Here is a 15,798-nt window from a genome sequence, read left to right as displayed (position 1 = left end):
ATGGATTCAGGAAGGGCAGGTCCTGCCTGACCAACCTGATCTCCTTCTATGATCACGTGACTGCTTGGTGGATGTGGGGCAGGCTGTGGATGTAGTCTACCTGGACCTCAGCAAGGCCTTTGACACCATCCCCCACAGCAAACTCCTGGCCAAGACGTCAGCCCATGGCTTGGACAGCAGCTGGAGGGCCGAGCCCAGAGAGTGGTGGTGAATAGTGCCACAGCCAGCTGGCAGCCAGGCACCAGTGGTGTGCCCCAGGGATCAGTGCTGGGCCTCATGCTCTTTAACATCTTTATTGATGATCTGGATGAGGGCACTGAGTCCATCATCAGTAAATTTGCAGATGACACCAAGCTGGGGGCAGGAGTTGATCTGCTGGAGGGTAGAGAGGCTCTGCAGAGGGACCTCGACAGGTTGGGCAGATGGGCAGAGGCCAAGAGCATGAGATTTAACACATCCAAGTGCCAGGTTCTGCACATTGGCCACAACAACCCCAGGCAGAGCTACAGGCTGGGGTCAGAGTGGCTGGAGAGCAGCCAGACAGAGAGGGACCTGGGGGTGCTGGTCGATGGTAGGCTGAACATGAGCCTGCAGTGTGCCCAGGCAGCCAAGAGGGCCAATGGCATCCTGGCCTGCATCAGGAACAGTGTGGCCAGCAGGAGCAGGGAGGTCATTCTGCCCCTGTACACTGCACTGGTTAGGCCGCACCTCGAGTACTGTGTCCAGTTCTGGGCCCCTCAGTTTAGGAAGGAGGTCGACTTGCTGGAAGGTGTCCAGAGAAGGGCAACAAAGCTGGGGAGGGGTCTGGAGCACAGCCCTGTGAGGAGAGGCTGAGGGAGCCGGGGTTGCCTAGCCTGGAGAAGAGGAGGCTCAGGGGAGACCGTCTTGCTGTGTACAACTCCCTGAAGGGAGGTTGTAGCCAGGTGGGGGTTGGTCTCTTCTCCCAGGCAACCAGCACCAGAACAAGAGGACACAGTCTCAGGCTGTGCCAGGGGAGGTTTAGGCTGGAGGTTAGGAATAAATTCTTCCCAGAAAGAGTGATTGGCCACTGTAAAGTGCTGCCCAGGGATGTGGTGGAGTCACCATCCCTGGACATGTTTAGGAAGAGCCTGGTGAGGCACTTGGTGCCACGGTTTACTTGATTAGGTGGTGTTGGGTGATAGGTTGATGATCTCAGAGATCTTTTCCAACCTGGTTAATTCTACTCCATTCCATTCCATTCCACTCCATTCTCCAGTCCAATCCCCTCTGCAGTCATCAGGGACATCCTCCACTAGATCAGTGTCGTGGTTTGGGAGAACAATTTTCCCACCACAGGCAAAGAAAGACTCAGACAAAATGGATTGCAAAAATGGTGGAAAGTTCAAATGGAAAAACAATGAAAGTCTTACAGAAAACCACTAGCACTGTGACACAGAGAGAGAGATCCCAGAACACACCCAACAACGTCCTATGCCCACCTGGGGGTACACCCAACTACCCCTCCCCCCCAAGGGCTCTTTCTTCCCCCCCAACTCAGCCTTGGGCCTGGGCAGGCCCAAGGGAGGCAGCTCAGGCATTTGACCTAGGCAGCAGCAGGGGACGAAAGAGGAGGTCAGGACCCCGTGCGGATGTTTTATAGAGGAGCAGAGAATTCTGGGTGAAATACCTGGCTTCCTGTGACCACCCACTGGGCTGGATCCTTTTGGGACCTCCCAGGTGTGGCCTGTGCAGTGGCATCTGGGCCAGCACCCAGCCTAAACCACCACAATCAGGTTGCCCAGAGCCTCACCTTGAATATCTCCAGTGATGGGCCCCAACCACCTTCCTGAGCAACCTGTTGCAGTGTTCCACTACCCCCTTCAGGTACTGGAAAGCTGCTCTAAGGTCTCCCTGGATCCTTGTCTTCTCCAGCCCCAGCTCCCTCAGCTGGGAAAACTGGGTTCACAGATTCATGGAATACTTTGGGTTGGAAGGGATCTTAAATATCATCCAGTCCCAATCCCCCTGTCATGAGCTGGGACACCTCCCACCAGCCCAGGCTGCTTAAGGCCTCATCAAACCTGGCCTTGAACACCTCCAGGGAAGGGGCAACCTGCTCCAATGTCTCCCCACCCTCACTGTCAAGAATTTCTTCCTCATCTCTAGTATAAAATCCCCCTCTTCTAGCTCAAAGCCATTGTCCCTCCATCCTGGCACTCCCAGTCCTTGTCAAAAAGTCCCTCCCCACCTCTCCTGGAGACCTTTCAGGTGCTGCAAGGCTGCTCTAAGGTCTCCCTGGAGCTTTCTCTTCTCCAGGCTGGACAGCCCCAGCACTCCCAGCCTGTCCCCACAAGGGAGGTTCTCCAGGCTCTTTGTGGAGGAGGCTATCTTCATGGCTTCCTCTGGACAATCTCCAACAGCTCCAGGTCCTTCTTGTGCTGTGGGCCCCAGAATTGGAGGCAGTGCTGCAGGAGTGGTCTGAGCAGAGCTGCCTGCTGGGTTGCAAGCAGCCATTGCCAGCTCATGGGGAGCTTTCCATCAGCTGACACTCCCAGGTCCTTCTCCTCCAGGCTGCTCTCCATCCACTGCTTGCCCAGCCTGGATTTGTGCTTGGGATTGCCCTGACCCAGCTGCAGGAACCTTGCACTCCGCCTTGTTGCACCTCATGAGGTTGGCTTGGGCCCAGCTCTGCAGCCTGTCTAGGTCTCTCGGGATGGATCCTTCCCTCCAGCCACACAGCTTGGTGTCACTGGCAGTGCTGAGTGCTCAGTGCCGTGTCCATGTTGCTGACAAAGGTTACACAGCGCTGGTCCCAGCCTGACCCCTGAGCAACTCCCCCGGCACTGGGCTCCATTTGGACCTTCAGCCACTGACCACAGGTCTCCGAGAGCAGCCATCCAGTGGCCACCTGACTTAGAGAAAGGTACACAAGAGACTCAGTAAGTTTCTTGTATTATGCTTCTATTTCAGCGCCGGACACAGGTAGAATCATTTCAAAAGGCCTGTGTGTCTTCAGAGAGTTTTGGGCAAACTTTTATACAGAAAGTTATCTGTGGTATGTCAATACTTCACAGAAAAGCCCAGATGCTTCCTATCTATACAAAGATTATCTATCTAAAAATAGCAGAAGTATACATATCATCCAGGTGTCCTTTATCTAATACAAAAAACCCTCTTGTCCAAGACTAACAGAAGTAAATCACTGAAAAATCCTGCTATTCCTTATCTATGCAGAGGCTGTCTGCCAACTCCTCTCCCCCTCCCTGCATTCCAGCATTCAGCTAACAAGGAAAATTCTTATCTACTCGGTTATTCTGTTAATGAGAATTTTCTGTTCATCACACCCTCAGGTCCGGGCTTTCCCAGTCTGGGAGCAGGGCAGAGGCTGGTAGCTGCCACCAGCTGCTTTTGCCTGGCCCCTGATGCTGTAACTGCACCACAGGAAGCCCCCAGGTTCCCCGGGCATGCTCTCGGGGATCCCTGCGCCTGAGCTCTTGAAACGTCTTTTTCTTCCCCGCAAAGCACCCACAAGCAGCAGAGCTCTTTCGCTCACGTTGGGCTCATCCTCAGGCGAGTTTTAAACCCAAAGCCTTCCCGCCACGGGCGGCCTTGGGCACCGCCCTGGAATCTGCCACCCCTCGGCTCTCAAGGCGTCGCTCTCTAATCTGCCTAGCAACAGCAGCCGCTGAGCTCTCATTGGCTCCTGTAAAGCTCCGAAGGTGCGGACCGAACCGGCCGCTAGCGCGCGCGCGCCAGGCGGGAGCACGCCCCGCGCCAGGCTCTCATGCCCCCTCCCACCCCCTCCTCCCCAGTTCCGCCCTGTGGGGAGCCCCCGCCCCCCGCATCTGGCCCCGCCCTCAGCCCTGCCCCTGCCCCGCCCTCAGCCCTGCCCCTGCCCCCGCCCCTGCCCCGGCGCCAGCCCCGCTCCTGCCGCTGCCGTGCGCCTGCGCAGCCCTCCCGCCCTGCCCTGCGGTGCCGAGCGGCGGAAGCGCGGCCGGGGCGGTTCCGGCCACCTCACCGGCAGCATGTCGGGCGCGGCGGGCGCGGGGACCGCGGGCTCGGTGGGCTCGGTGGTGCGGCGCTTCCTGGCGGAGTACGGCAGCGGCACGCCGAGCCGGCTCAAGGTGCTGGACGCCTACCTGCTCTACGTGCTGCTCACCGGCGCGCTGCAGTTCGGCTACTGCCTCGGCGTCGGCACCTTCCCCTTCAACTCCTTCCTCAGCGGCTTCATCTCCGCCGTCGGCAGCTTCATCCTGGGCGGTCAGTGTTCCGGGCCCCGCGGCCCCCAGCGCCTGCTCCCCGTAGCAAAGCCTGAGCCTCCCCGCGGCGCCGTCGGAGAGCTGCTCAGAAGGGCCCAGAGCCCTTGCAGGAGCCGCGGGGTGCCCTTAGCAGCCGCAGGCCTTCCGCGCAGCTCACGGCAGCCCCACGGCAGCCCTCTGACCTCCGCCGGCAGCCTCCGGCACCCCTTCCTCCCCAGGCCCCTGCCCCGCCGCAGGATGCTGCTCGGCACAGAGCTGGCTGCTGCCTCGGCCTCTCCTTGCCCATCCCTGGCAGTCCTGGAGCCTTCACTTTTGTGATGACCTTCAGCGACTATCCCATGCTGCTCTGGCAATGGCTGCAGCAGAACTTGCTCTCCATAGCACCCCCAAAGCCCCCTTACCCCGGTGCAGCTCTCCCCAGCTCAGCCATGGGGGGCACAGCCAGAGCCTCATTTCTTCCTGTGAGCCTGTTCCCCTCAGGGCTTGGCCACCCCAGAGCAGAACTGTGCGAGAGCTGAGTGCATAATATCCCTGTGCAGATCCTCCGCCAGTGTCCTGCTCATTCTAAAGGTGGAGTTGCCTTTTCTTGCACCCTGGTAGAACAGGAGCCCAGACTGGGGTGGACAGCCTCAGGGGGACACTGCTTCCCGCCATGACATCTGCCATGATCTGACCTCTTCTTTCTCTGCCATGCAGTTTGCCTCCGGATCCAGATCAATCCCCAGAACAAAGGCGAGTTCCAGGGCATCTCCCCGGAGCGAGCCTTTGCTGACTTCCTCTTTGCCAACACCATCCTGCACCTCGTGGTCATCAATTTTGTTGGCTGAGCTCCAGAAGAGACCACAAGGTGCTGATCCAGGGGGGCACAAAGACACAAGCAGAGTTCACAGGACTTCAGCACTTCTGCAGAGCTGGGACAGAGCTAGAGAGAATGAATCTGGGAGTCCTAACGCAGGCTTTGTCTTGGCCAAGCACAGCTAAGCTGTTGTCCCCAAGGGTGACACAGGGTCAGGCTCTGTCTTGCATCATTTAAGAGGCAGTCTAACCACAGGTGCCACAGACACCCACATTTCACTCTTGTGAGAGAAGTACCCAGTGCTACTTGGCAGAGGAGCTGGAACCCTGGGCTGCTTGCAGTGGTTGTCCTGTTTGGAGGCCATCGCGTGGCAGATGAGAGGGGCTTGTTTGGGACAGGGGGAGCTTGATGCTGGTGGGTGTAGGACTTGCTCTGTTGTTACTGGGGCCACAAGATCATAGCAGCTTGTGAGGTTTCTTATCCCTCTGCAGAATGTTCTTCATGTTGCCATCCTCTCTTTCCAGGTGCTCACTTCCTCTTGGGCTCTGATGCCAGATCGTGGCACTGGGACGTGCTGTTCCCCAGCAGACTCCTGCCTGCCTCCTCAGTGGAAGAGGGACACACAGGGCACACCATTTTTCCCCACAGACTATCTTATGGGAGGGTCTGCAGCCTCACCACAGGTCCTGTCATCTTTCCTGCCAATAAAGCTCTTTCTAACCCTGCAGTCTTCTTCCTGGTGGTGACACATACAGAGGTTCTTCTGACACCCAAATTCCCTCAGGCATGACTCCCTGGTTTTACACTTTCACTTTGTACCCAGCAGGTGGTTTTTTCTGTGCCCCAGTTTCAGAAGGAAGCAGGAAACAAGCTGTCATGGAAACTCAGTTGTCATCCACCCTTTTCATCTCCCTTCTTTCTGCCCCTTTAGCTCATGGCAGGTCCCTTGCCAATGTGCCCTCAGGCTTCAGAGCTCTGGGAAATTTGGGTTAGGCTGTGGTTAGTGGTGTGGGGAGGAAGCTGAGGATGTCCTGCAGCACATCCCCAGGTCCACTTTCACACAGGCCCTCCCATATCCCTCAAAGCACAGCTGGATGCTCCAGCTGCATGCACAGACTCCCGAAGGCCTGGTTCTGATCCAGCTGCCCAGCCACAGCATCGGCCTCAGTCTGATGTGCTGATCGACCCACGGGTGTTGGCAGGGGCTGCCAGGCTGTGCCAGTGCCTTAGAGCTGCACATGAGTTGTTTTGAGCCCATGGAGGAGCTCACCCCTCAGGCTGAACTTCATTCCCCCTCTAAAACACTGCATGGTTTAAATTCAATAGCTTTGGCCCATGGCTGTTGTCTCCTGAAGCCCAGGCTGGCTCCTGCCCTGAGGCCAAGGGCTCCTTTGTCCTGATGGAAAGCCAGAGCCCTGTGGTGATCTGCTCTGGGCACAGGACAAGATCCCAACTCCAGCTGGCTCCCCCACATCTCTGCCTGCATAGTTTACCTGGGTTACCTCCAGGCATGAGGTCTCATCCTGCTAATCCTGCTTCGTGCTTCTTGTTCATGGTTTGTCCTGCAGCTGAAACCCTGGGTGGGGAAAGTGTGCCTTGAGGCTATGAGACAAATTCTCCTCCTCTGGCACTTGGGAGGCCAAGCAGGGGGTCTGGTACCTTCAGTCTCAGAGCTGAATCATGGGAATCATGTTGCTTTTTAGCAGTTCCAGTTGTGTTGCAGCCCTGAACCCATTCAAGTGTGAAATCTCTTGCCCAACAGAGCCTCCCAAGAGTGAGGTGTGAGGAGCAGGATCTTCACTGTCTCAATGGATGCTGTCAAGGCCTGTGGTTGGAACTGGTGGGCTCAGCAGGGCACATGAGAGACCAGTGACTTCAGCAAGGCTCTTGACACTCTCCCATCACATCCTCACAGGCAGGCTCAGGAAGTGTGGGTCAGATGAGTAGACAGGTGGGTTGAGACCTGGCTGAAGGACAGAGCACAGAGGGTTGTGACCAACAGTGCAGGGTCCAATTGCAGGCCTGTGGCCTGTGGTGTTCCCCAGGGGTCAGTGCTGGCGCCAGTCTTGCTCAGTATCTTCATCAATGGATGAAGGCACAGAGTGGACTCACACACTGCTGATGACACAGAACTGGAGGGGTGGCTGACACCCCCTCAGGCTGTGCTGCCATCCAGTGTGACCTGGGCAGCCTGAGAGCTGGACACAGGAACCTCATGGAGTTCAGCCAGGGCAAGTGTAGAGTCCTGCACCTGGAGAAGAATAACAACAGGCACCAGGACAGGAGAGGGGTGACCTGCTGGGGAGCAGCTCTGCAAAGAAGGATCTGGGAGTCCTGGTAGACAAGAAGTTCCCCATGAGCCAGCAAGATGCCCTTGTACTCAAGAAGGCCAATGGGCTCCTGGGGTGCATGAAGAAGAGTGTGGCCACCAGATAGAGGCAGGTTCTCCACCTTCACTATGCCCTGGTGAGGCCACATCTGGAGAACTGTGTCCAGCTCTGGGCTCCCCACCTCAGGAGGGGCAGGGAACTACTGGAGAGGATCCAGTACTGATGAGGGGTCTGGAGCACCTGCCTGAGGAGGAGAAGCTGAGAGCTCTGGGGCTGTTTAGCCTGGGGTGAAGGTTGTGAGGATGGAGCTGGATACTTGGAGGTGGCCAGGGATAGGACAAGGGGCAATGAGTACAACCTAGAGCCCAGGAGGTTTCACTTGAACTTAAGGAGAAGCTTCTCTGGTGTGAGGGTGCTGGAGCCCTGGAGCAAGCTGTCCCAGGTAGTTGTGGAGTCTCCTTCTGTGGAAAGATTCCAAACCCAGCCTGCTGTGGGTGCCCCTGCTGTGGGGGGGTGGTGGACTGGATGATGCTCAGAGGTCCCGTCCAGCCCCAGCATCCCATCAGCATCTCTATGACTCCGAGTTGCTGCCAGCTGTGCCACCACCGCCCGGCCCCAGGCTGCTGGGGTTTTCAAATGGAGCCAGCTGTGTGCTGGGAGCAGGCAGGGCACAGGGGTGGTGGCCGAGCCTGGCAGGCAGAGGCAGCCCCTCCCGAGGGCAGGAACCGCTCGGGCTGCCCTTGGCGTTTGGCAGGCCGCCAGCGCCACCCTGCGGCTCCAGAGCGCTCCGGCCTGGGGCCCTCCTGTGGCCACTCCGGAGAACTGCACCGGAGCCCCTGGCCGGCGAGGCGCTGCCCTGGGCTTCTGCCCTGCTTTCCAACAGCTCGCAGCGCCTTCGCTTGCCTGACACTCAGCGCCAGAATTCGGCTCCTGTCACAGCTACTCCCACATCTGAATAAGCTTCCCCAAGCCTGTAGCTACGTTCAAGCTCTGCACCTTATGAAGGCCACGCTCAGGTCCCTGCTCACACTGCCGCAGGGAGCAGGAGAGGCAGCTTTTTGTGCAGGGCTGTCTAAGGAGGTGAGAGATGCTGGGCAGGGCCTTTCCTCCAGCAAAACCCCTAGAAAAGATCCAAATTGGTTTCCTAACCATAGGTGGCATAGGAGAGAGTGAGCTAGAGATGGACCATGGCAACATCTCCCTCCCTGCCAGTGTGTGAGGATTCTCTGGGCTGCCTCATCTCCCCCCACTCTTGAGCAGAAGGGATTTTCACTGCCTGTATAGCAGGGTGCCAGCAAATTCTTGCACACCCACCACACTTTCTGCTGTGTGCTGTCCTCTCCTTTCCCCTGCCCCTGTAGCTCAGCCCTGGCTGCTGTACCCAAAACAACACCCCCAGGCCCCAGGGCAGGCTGTGGTGAGGGGCAGGAAGGGAGGGTGTCCTCACCTCACTTTGGCTTGTGGGCTAACGGCTGCTGTTCCTTTCCACATGCTTCTCCTCCCTGCCGTGTGCCACACCAGCCCTGCTCCCCACACCTTGTTTTGTGCTCCACTTTCCAGAGGAAGTGGTTTCTGTGGTGGAGGAGCACCAGAAGGTTACCCAGATCTCAACTGTGGCGTCATGGAACTGGTGGTGTGTCCTCTTCCTGCCCCACCTGGGCCATGAGACCCCTTCTACATCCTGTCCCACTCTGTTATTTCCTGCCTTGGCTTTGCACTCAGGCTTTTCTTTCTCAAAATAAACAAGAAAGTACCAAGTGGTGCTGGAGGTTGCAGGTTGTGGTAGTGCTGGGTTGGAGGCCTAGTATCTGAACTAGACCTTTGAACTGGACCTATGCATTCAGCTTTGCACCACGAGTCAATACATCTAAGGTTCTCTGTACACTCAGCACATCTTGTCACTGGGGTCTTTAACCTGGAGATGTGGGGGGAGGCAGCACACTGCCCTTCCTCCTTGACCACACAGCAAGGAGTGGGGGTGAGGAGAGATGGCTGCTAAAGGTTAAGGAGCATGGACACTTTTCTTCCATGTCCCTGAAGGCTTCTGGAAATCTGTGAAGTCCCAAGATTTGCTTTGTCATCCAAGCAGGGGCTAGGCAGGTCCCTCAGGCTGTGCCCCTGTCCTGTGGTGGACCTCATCGTAAGTGAAATGTAAGCTTCAAGAGCTGTGTGGAATTTGGCAGTTAATGAGGAGTGGGCTTCCCCCAGATGAGGAGAGATGGGAGGGGCTGTTGTGTTAGGGGAGAGACAGGCAAATGAGTCCCTGGACACCTGTACTATAAGATAATCAGGGCAACAGACCCAGGAGGTTGAGATTGTCCCTTGAAAGGGGTCACACTGTCACCCTGTGAAAGGCCACTGCTGACTGGTCAGGGGGCAGCACCATGGCAGGAGGCCAGGGAGACTTTGTTGTGCTGCTGCTCAGCACTGTGGAGTCAGATCCCATGGCAGGGAAAGATCCCAGGGGGGCAATCAGCTCCACCAGGCTGGCAATGCTTCTCCTGCCACCCAGCCTGGGCAGCGGTGTGAGGTACAAGCAAGGTTCAAGCTCTGCAGGTGTGTTTCTCTCAGACCCCTCTTATTTCTCCCTCCAGAGGACTCTGGTGCTTCAGAAGATGGAGACATCAATTTCACAAAGAGTAAAATGTCTTTCCAGCCCTGCCAGTGACAAACAGAACCTGACAGGCACAAAGCTGGTCCCTTGGTGCCAGCAACACAAAGCAGGCACCGTGCTCTGCAGTGATGCTTGGGACTGGGGACACTTAGAGCCAGGGCACTTTGGGCTGATGTGTTCCCCATAGCAGCAGAAATCTGCCCACAGGAACCTGAGCTGCTTCCTAGTCCTCACTGTGGGCAAGCTGTGTTTTACCTTTGCCTTCAGAACTCTCCTGTGAGGAAAGACAGACCTGGGGCTGATTAGTCTGGAAAGGAGAAGGCTAAGAGGGGATCTGATGGAGTGGGTCCAGAGGAGGGCCACAAAAATGATCAGGGAGTCAGAACAACTCTGCTCCTAGGACAGGCTGAGGGAGCTGGGGTTTTTGGTGGTGCCCAGGGATAGGCCAAGGAACAACAGGTACAAACTGGAACCCAGGAAGTTTCACCTCAGCATAAGGAGAAACTTCTTTGCTCTGAGAAAGCTGAAGAGAGCTGCCCAGAGAGGTTGTGGAGTCTCCTTCTCTGGAGACTTTCTGACCCCACATGGATGTCTTCCTGTGTGACCTGCCCTGGGTGACCCTGCTCTGGCAGGGGATTGGACTTCATGGCCTCTGGAGGTCCCTTACAACCTCTAACATCCTGTGAGTCTGGGATTCTGTGATAGCAGAGTCTGCTCTTGGAGGAGAGTGAGGGAAAGGCTCATCAGGCACTGAACTAGGCTGCCCAGGGAAGTAGTGGTGTCAGCATCCCTGGGGATGTTTAAGAGACATCTGGATGAGGAGCTCAGGGACGTGGTCTAACGGCTGTTGGGGAGATGCTGGGTTGTGGTTGGACTCAGTGAGCTTAAGGTCTTTTCCAACCTGGCAATTCCATGACTCTGTGAGAGGCGTTCTCCTCTGTTCCACTCCCTCTCAGCCAGCCAGGCTGGGCTCTCCCAGACACAGCAAGGATGTGACCTGGGAAGGGACTTGCAGCCATTCCCCACCCACTGTGGTGCATCCACAGTGGCAACAAACAGTGCCTGGTGGTCAAGCCAGGCTGAAAAGGAGAGTCCCTGCTCCCCTCCCTCACCCCTTTGGGCTCATCTGAAGGGTGAAACAAGTTCCTCAGACTACAGATACAGAAGACAGACAAGATTCTGCTTTTTGATAAGAATTGTTTAATGGCAGCCAAAGGCCCCAGAGCTGCTGAGACACCAGAGCTGCCCCAGCACTGGCCAAGAGCTGGTGCCTGCAGATCTCACCTGTGGGCACCGTTTCCAAGGCCAGCAGCCATGGACAGGGCAGCAGCTCCAGGCTTATGCAATGCTTACAAATAGAAACTGAGAAATGCAAGGTTGGTAGAGCTAAGCTGGAGCAGGAGTTTGAATGCCACTAAGCACAAGCCATGGCTTCAGCTGGTTTGAACTCAGGCAGTGTTAAGGTCAGAGAGATTTCAAAAACCACTGCAAACCAGTCCTGTGTTCTGTGCTCAGGAGGTGAGAATTTCACTGAGTTCAGGACTCCTGGGTGTCCAGGGTTTAAGACTGGGATGTCCTAACCACAGAGATAGAAGTCCCCCAAGGGGATGGACAGTCTGGCAGGTGGACACAGGGAAGTGTAATCTTTGTTACTCCATTCCCATCATGCTGCATCTTCCCCATATGAAGGGGCTTCAGTTTGTTCTTCCCCTTTTCTCCCACTCCCTGCTCCCAGCCTTTATCTCTTGGTTGGTGTTTCAGGGGAGGCCTTTCTGCAGCCTTTGCTGTGCAATGAACTCAGTGCTGCAGAATTTGGGCCTAGGCTGGGGGGAAGCAGGGAGGCGGGGAGGGGGGTGGGCATTGAGTCCTGGTTTTTGGCCTGACTGGGGGGAAGGTTTTAGAAGGTTTTGGAAAGCCCAGGTGGAGAACTGGGCTGATGCTGAATATGAAATTAGTTTTTTTTTGTGGGTCTGTGAACAGTATTTCCACCTAAATCTCCAGTTCTGTGCAGTGTTTCTGTTTCACTCCTTTGGAGGGGTGCAGTAGCTTTCTGCCCACTCAAACCGAGGCAGAGGAACACCCAGCAGCACACCTTCTGGGGAAAAATAGGATACCTTGCTGTGCTCTAGCTGAGGGCAGCAGGAGGTGGTGGGCAGCAGGAGGTGGTGCACAGCACCCTGGGCCAGTCTCCCATTGCTCTTCAGAGGGCTTCGTGTGGAGCTGCAGTGGTGCCTGGGGATGCACTCCCAGAGCTGCACTCCTGATGGACACCAGGCTGTGAAAATTCACACTCCAGGGCCTGCAGCTTTCAGCAACCAACACTGTCCCACCCAGAAACTGTGGCTCAGCCTCACACAAGGAATTGTGATGTTTGGCAATTTGCAGCTGTAGCCAACTGTGCTCCATGCAGAGTCAGGCTGCAGGACCCCGGCAAGCTGAATGTGTCGAGCGGCTTTAGGACAGCACAAACAAAGCAGCTGAGATGAGTGGCTGGGCAGGTGCAGAGAGCCAGCAGTGACTTCCCTTGCAACAGGAAAACTCAGCAGGATTTTGTGGCATTCAGAACTGCACCATCTGGTCACTGTTATTCCTGAAACAAAAACCCAGGGCTGCTAAATCCTGATTTGGGATCCAGAGCTGCACAACTCTAGGCCTGAAGTGCCAGGCAAGAGAAAGAGGACAAAGAGGCACTGGGCCAAACCAGATACATTAGGCCTGAGGTCTTAAATAAGCATCAAAGTTTCCCAGCTGGAGACTGGTCAGAGGATGAATGTGGTGGACGAATGCAGACAAGGGAAGGGATGGGAGCAGGGGTAGGGAGATGGGCAGAAAGAAGGAAAGTTACATTTGCATGTAGGTAAGAAAACATTAGTAGACTTGAGGGATGGGTGAAAACAATCACATGGGTAAAGGAGTGGAGGGGGTTTGCTGCTGGGCAGACTGCATGAATAAAGAGAAGGAACTCTCAGAGCTAAGGGACTGACCCTGCTGGTTGCTGTCAGAGGCCCTACCCCAGCACACTCGCTTGATTTTCCACATGAGCATTGTCATCAGCACATTAAAAAGGACTCCTTTCAGCAAAGTGATCTTCAGGCCCAGCTGTGTCAAAGACAGCCAGTTCAGGTTTTCATCTGTACAGGAACAGAGAATGCAGTCACTGAGATGTCCTCCCTTGCAGGCTGACTTAGAAACACTTCCAGTGAGTCTCCTCCACCCTGGGTGCTGAGCCAGCCAGGACAGCAGCTCCACTCACTCTCTCATTCCCTCAGCTGTTCAGGGGCTGAGCTCTCACTTAACAGCCACTTTGCTGCCCAGCATGCAGGTCTACCAACCACCCAGCTGGGTTTACACACAGCCTATCATGAGCCCAGGATGCTGGAGGTTGTTCCTCCTGCCTTTTCCTATATTTTTTTAAGATGAGTGGGGTGTAAACAAGTCAAATTTCATTGGAAGAAGACAAAGCCTGTTTGAGTTTCCCATTACTCTGAAGTTAGAAAGCCATTTTCCTTTGAAAACAGATTGATCTGTCCTGGGAAGCAGGGAGCTGCCCTCAGAAGGCCATTTTCTGCCTGCTTTTGGAAGCCTCTCTTTGCAATGCCTGAGCAAAGCAGCCCAGGCCAGTGATGAGTGTTTGTCAGGTAGTGGTTTGGAACCATTTGGCTCTCTGGTTCCTTTCCAGCAAATACCTGTTTGCAGCTCAGCTATCTGCAAGCAGGACAAGTACAGAGGCAGGCTCAGCACTCTGAGCTAGCAGGGGCAGCAACTGCTTGGGGGCCAGCAGTGATTCATGTGCTCCACAGCCATGGGCTGCAGCAAAGCTTGCTCAGGTGCAGCTATCTTTAGTGCAATGCTGCTTAGAGCACATGCTGCAGGAACCAGCTGCTTATCTCCTGCCTCATGAGCTGCTTGTGCACCCAAAATAAAAGCAGCTCTTTGAAGCTGAACTGTGGGCAGGCAGCCAGTAAGGCTGACTCATATCAGTGCCTTAAATCATCCTGTCATGGGGAGTCCTTCTTTGGCTTAGCACCAGCGCCTAGCCACTGGCTACCCTGGCCACATAAAATCATCAGCTCAGATCTGGAAGACTTCATTAACCCAGTGGCCTCCAGCCTGGCTCTTTAGAGCCTGTGGAGCCCTTTTGGAAATTTCCAGCCTGAGCTTTTTTGCTCCATCAGGAACACTGCAAACAGGACATCATCAAAAAGCTTGGGAAGATGTCTCCTTGATCAGGCTAAGCTTTACTCTTCAAATGCAATGTGCATACCTGTCCTGAAGTGTGGAGACATCTCTGTGACACAGACAGAGCTGGCACCTGCAGACAGCAATAAGACATCCAATTAATAACAGAAATGTTCTGCTTCAGGAGTTGATGAAGATACCTCTGCTCAGGGGGGCTGGGTGAGAGCTTCTGGCCTGTGCGGCCTCCCAGAAACACTAATTTCTCCTGGTCATAAAATATGAGCAGTTTCCTGGTCATAAAATGTGATGCAAAGAGACTTCAGTGTCCCACTGGCCAGAGAATTTCGAGCTTTGTATCCAGCCCAGTGTGATTTTCAGACCTCTCTGCTGTGACTGTACCAATCTGCTGACCCTCACTCGTGTTTCCACCAAGAAGGAGGACAAAAGACAGCAGAGGCAAGCAGGCACCGGTGCCTCTGGAGCGTGGGAGCACACAGCAGCAGTGCTGGCAGGGTAGGAGATGTGACCACATCCTGCTTACCCTGCTAGCACACAGAGCAGAGAGCCCCAGCCCTGCAGCATCAGCAGTGCCCTTACCACTGTCAGGATCCTCTCCCTCCAGCTGCCCAAAGCCCTCATGGTTTGCACCACACTGCATTTCATCCTTCCTGGCCCAGTAGGTGGACAGGTAGCTTGCTTCCCGCCCGTGCTCGGCTGTCGCCACCTCCACAACAGCCTCTGTCTGCCCAGCAGTGAAGTTCAGAGTGAGCTCCTCAGGGCAGTAGTCTGTGACAATGCACATTGCCAGATCCTCATCATCGGGAGAGGTCAGCCTGTGGGCTGAGGGGGAGGGAGTGACATCTGGAAATGGACAAGAGAAGAGACATTAGGTGAGAGCACACAGCCCCAGCTCCTTCAGCCTCACCATGCAGGCTCTGAGCTCTGGAGGTTTCTCTGTGGTTCCAGTAAGCAGCTCCTGATCACAGGGACCTTGTACTGGGGCACCTTTGGAGCACCAAGGCAGCCACAGCAGGTGATGCAGGAGCTGCATGAAGGTTTTGTTGTCTTGTGTGGCCAGGCAGGATCCCTTCAGCATCTCAAATGGTAATTTGGGCATCTACAGCCCAGATGTGCCTCTCTACCCTCATCCCTCTGCCACAACTCCTGCAGCTCCACTCTGCACCCAGATGCTTTTGGCTCCTGGCCTGGATACATTCTTCTTGCATCACTGCTGGGGGATGTCCTGTGTCTGGAGGGAACTGAGCAGCCATGGGGCACTCTGCCTTCCCTGTAGATGTGGATGGATGAGGATGTCCACATTCACCATCAGTCTGATGGTGTTCCCCCAGGAGAAGGCCAATGCAGAGTGGGAGGGCATGGCTACAGTGAGGGGGAAACCATGAGCGAGTCGATGTGTGTGGCCGTTTGAGGCTGTGCCTTTAAGAAAGGGACAGTACTGGGACACTGGCTGAATCATGTTTTAATTTTGTATCAAAATGAAAACATGATATTCTAAACGAATTTCATTGGTAGATTGGCAGAATGCAGCTTTAAGTTGTAGGGCAGTTGGAATTTTTCTGAGTTCCAGCCTGTTCTGCCTTTCCAGCCTGTCTGCTTCTCACCAAACTAGCTGGAGCTGACCTTGAGATAAGCAAAAGT

The 15,798-nt window shown here is 55.4% G+C and overlaps 2 protein-coding genes across 2 annotated transcripts in view; one reads left to right on the top strand and one right to left on the bottom strand.

Moving 5' to 3' along the window:
• Positions 1–3,917: 3,917 nt before the first annotated feature.
• On the top strand, positions 3,918–5,752 carry DAD1 (defender against cell death 1). The gene is made up of 3 exons (XM_054176899.1): positions 3,918–4,221; positions 4,917–5,067; positions 5,541–5,752. Exons 1-2 carry the CDS (start codon positions 3,987–3,989, stop codon positions 5,045–5,047), a joined length of 366 nt encoding a protein of 121 aa, XP_054032874.1. The 5' UTR covers positions 3,918–3,986; the 3' UTR covers positions 5,048–5,067; positions 5,541–5,752.
• A 6,026-nt stretch (positions 5,753–11,778) lies between these two features.
• LOC128898994 (M1-specific T cell receptor alpha chain-like) overlaps positions 11,779–15,798 on the bottom strand; it is a 176,387-nt gene continuing 172,367 nt past the window's right edge. Inside the window, exons 5-8 of the mRNA XM_054176878.1 lie at positions 14,737–15,000; positions 14,225–14,272; positions 12,972–13,091; positions 11,779–11,783 (exon numbers count right to left, since the gene is read on the bottom strand). Coding sequence (XP_054032853.1) covers positions 11,779–11,783; positions 12,972–13,091; positions 14,225–14,272; positions 14,737–15,000 — 437 coding nt within the window. The remainder of the gene's footprint in view (positions 11,784–12,971; positions 13,092–14,224; positions 14,273–14,736; positions 15,001–15,798) is intronic.

Source organism: Dryobates pubescens, chromosome 36 (assembly GCF_014839835.1).
Source record: "Dryobates pubescens isolate bDryPub1 chromosome 36, bDryPub1.pri, whole genome shotgun sequence".
In the NCBI taxonomy this organism is placed as follows: Eukaryota; Metazoa; Chordata; class Aves; order Piciformes; family Picidae; genus Dryobates; species Dryobates pubescens.
This window is presented reverse-complemented; position numbering and strand designations above follow the sequence as displayed.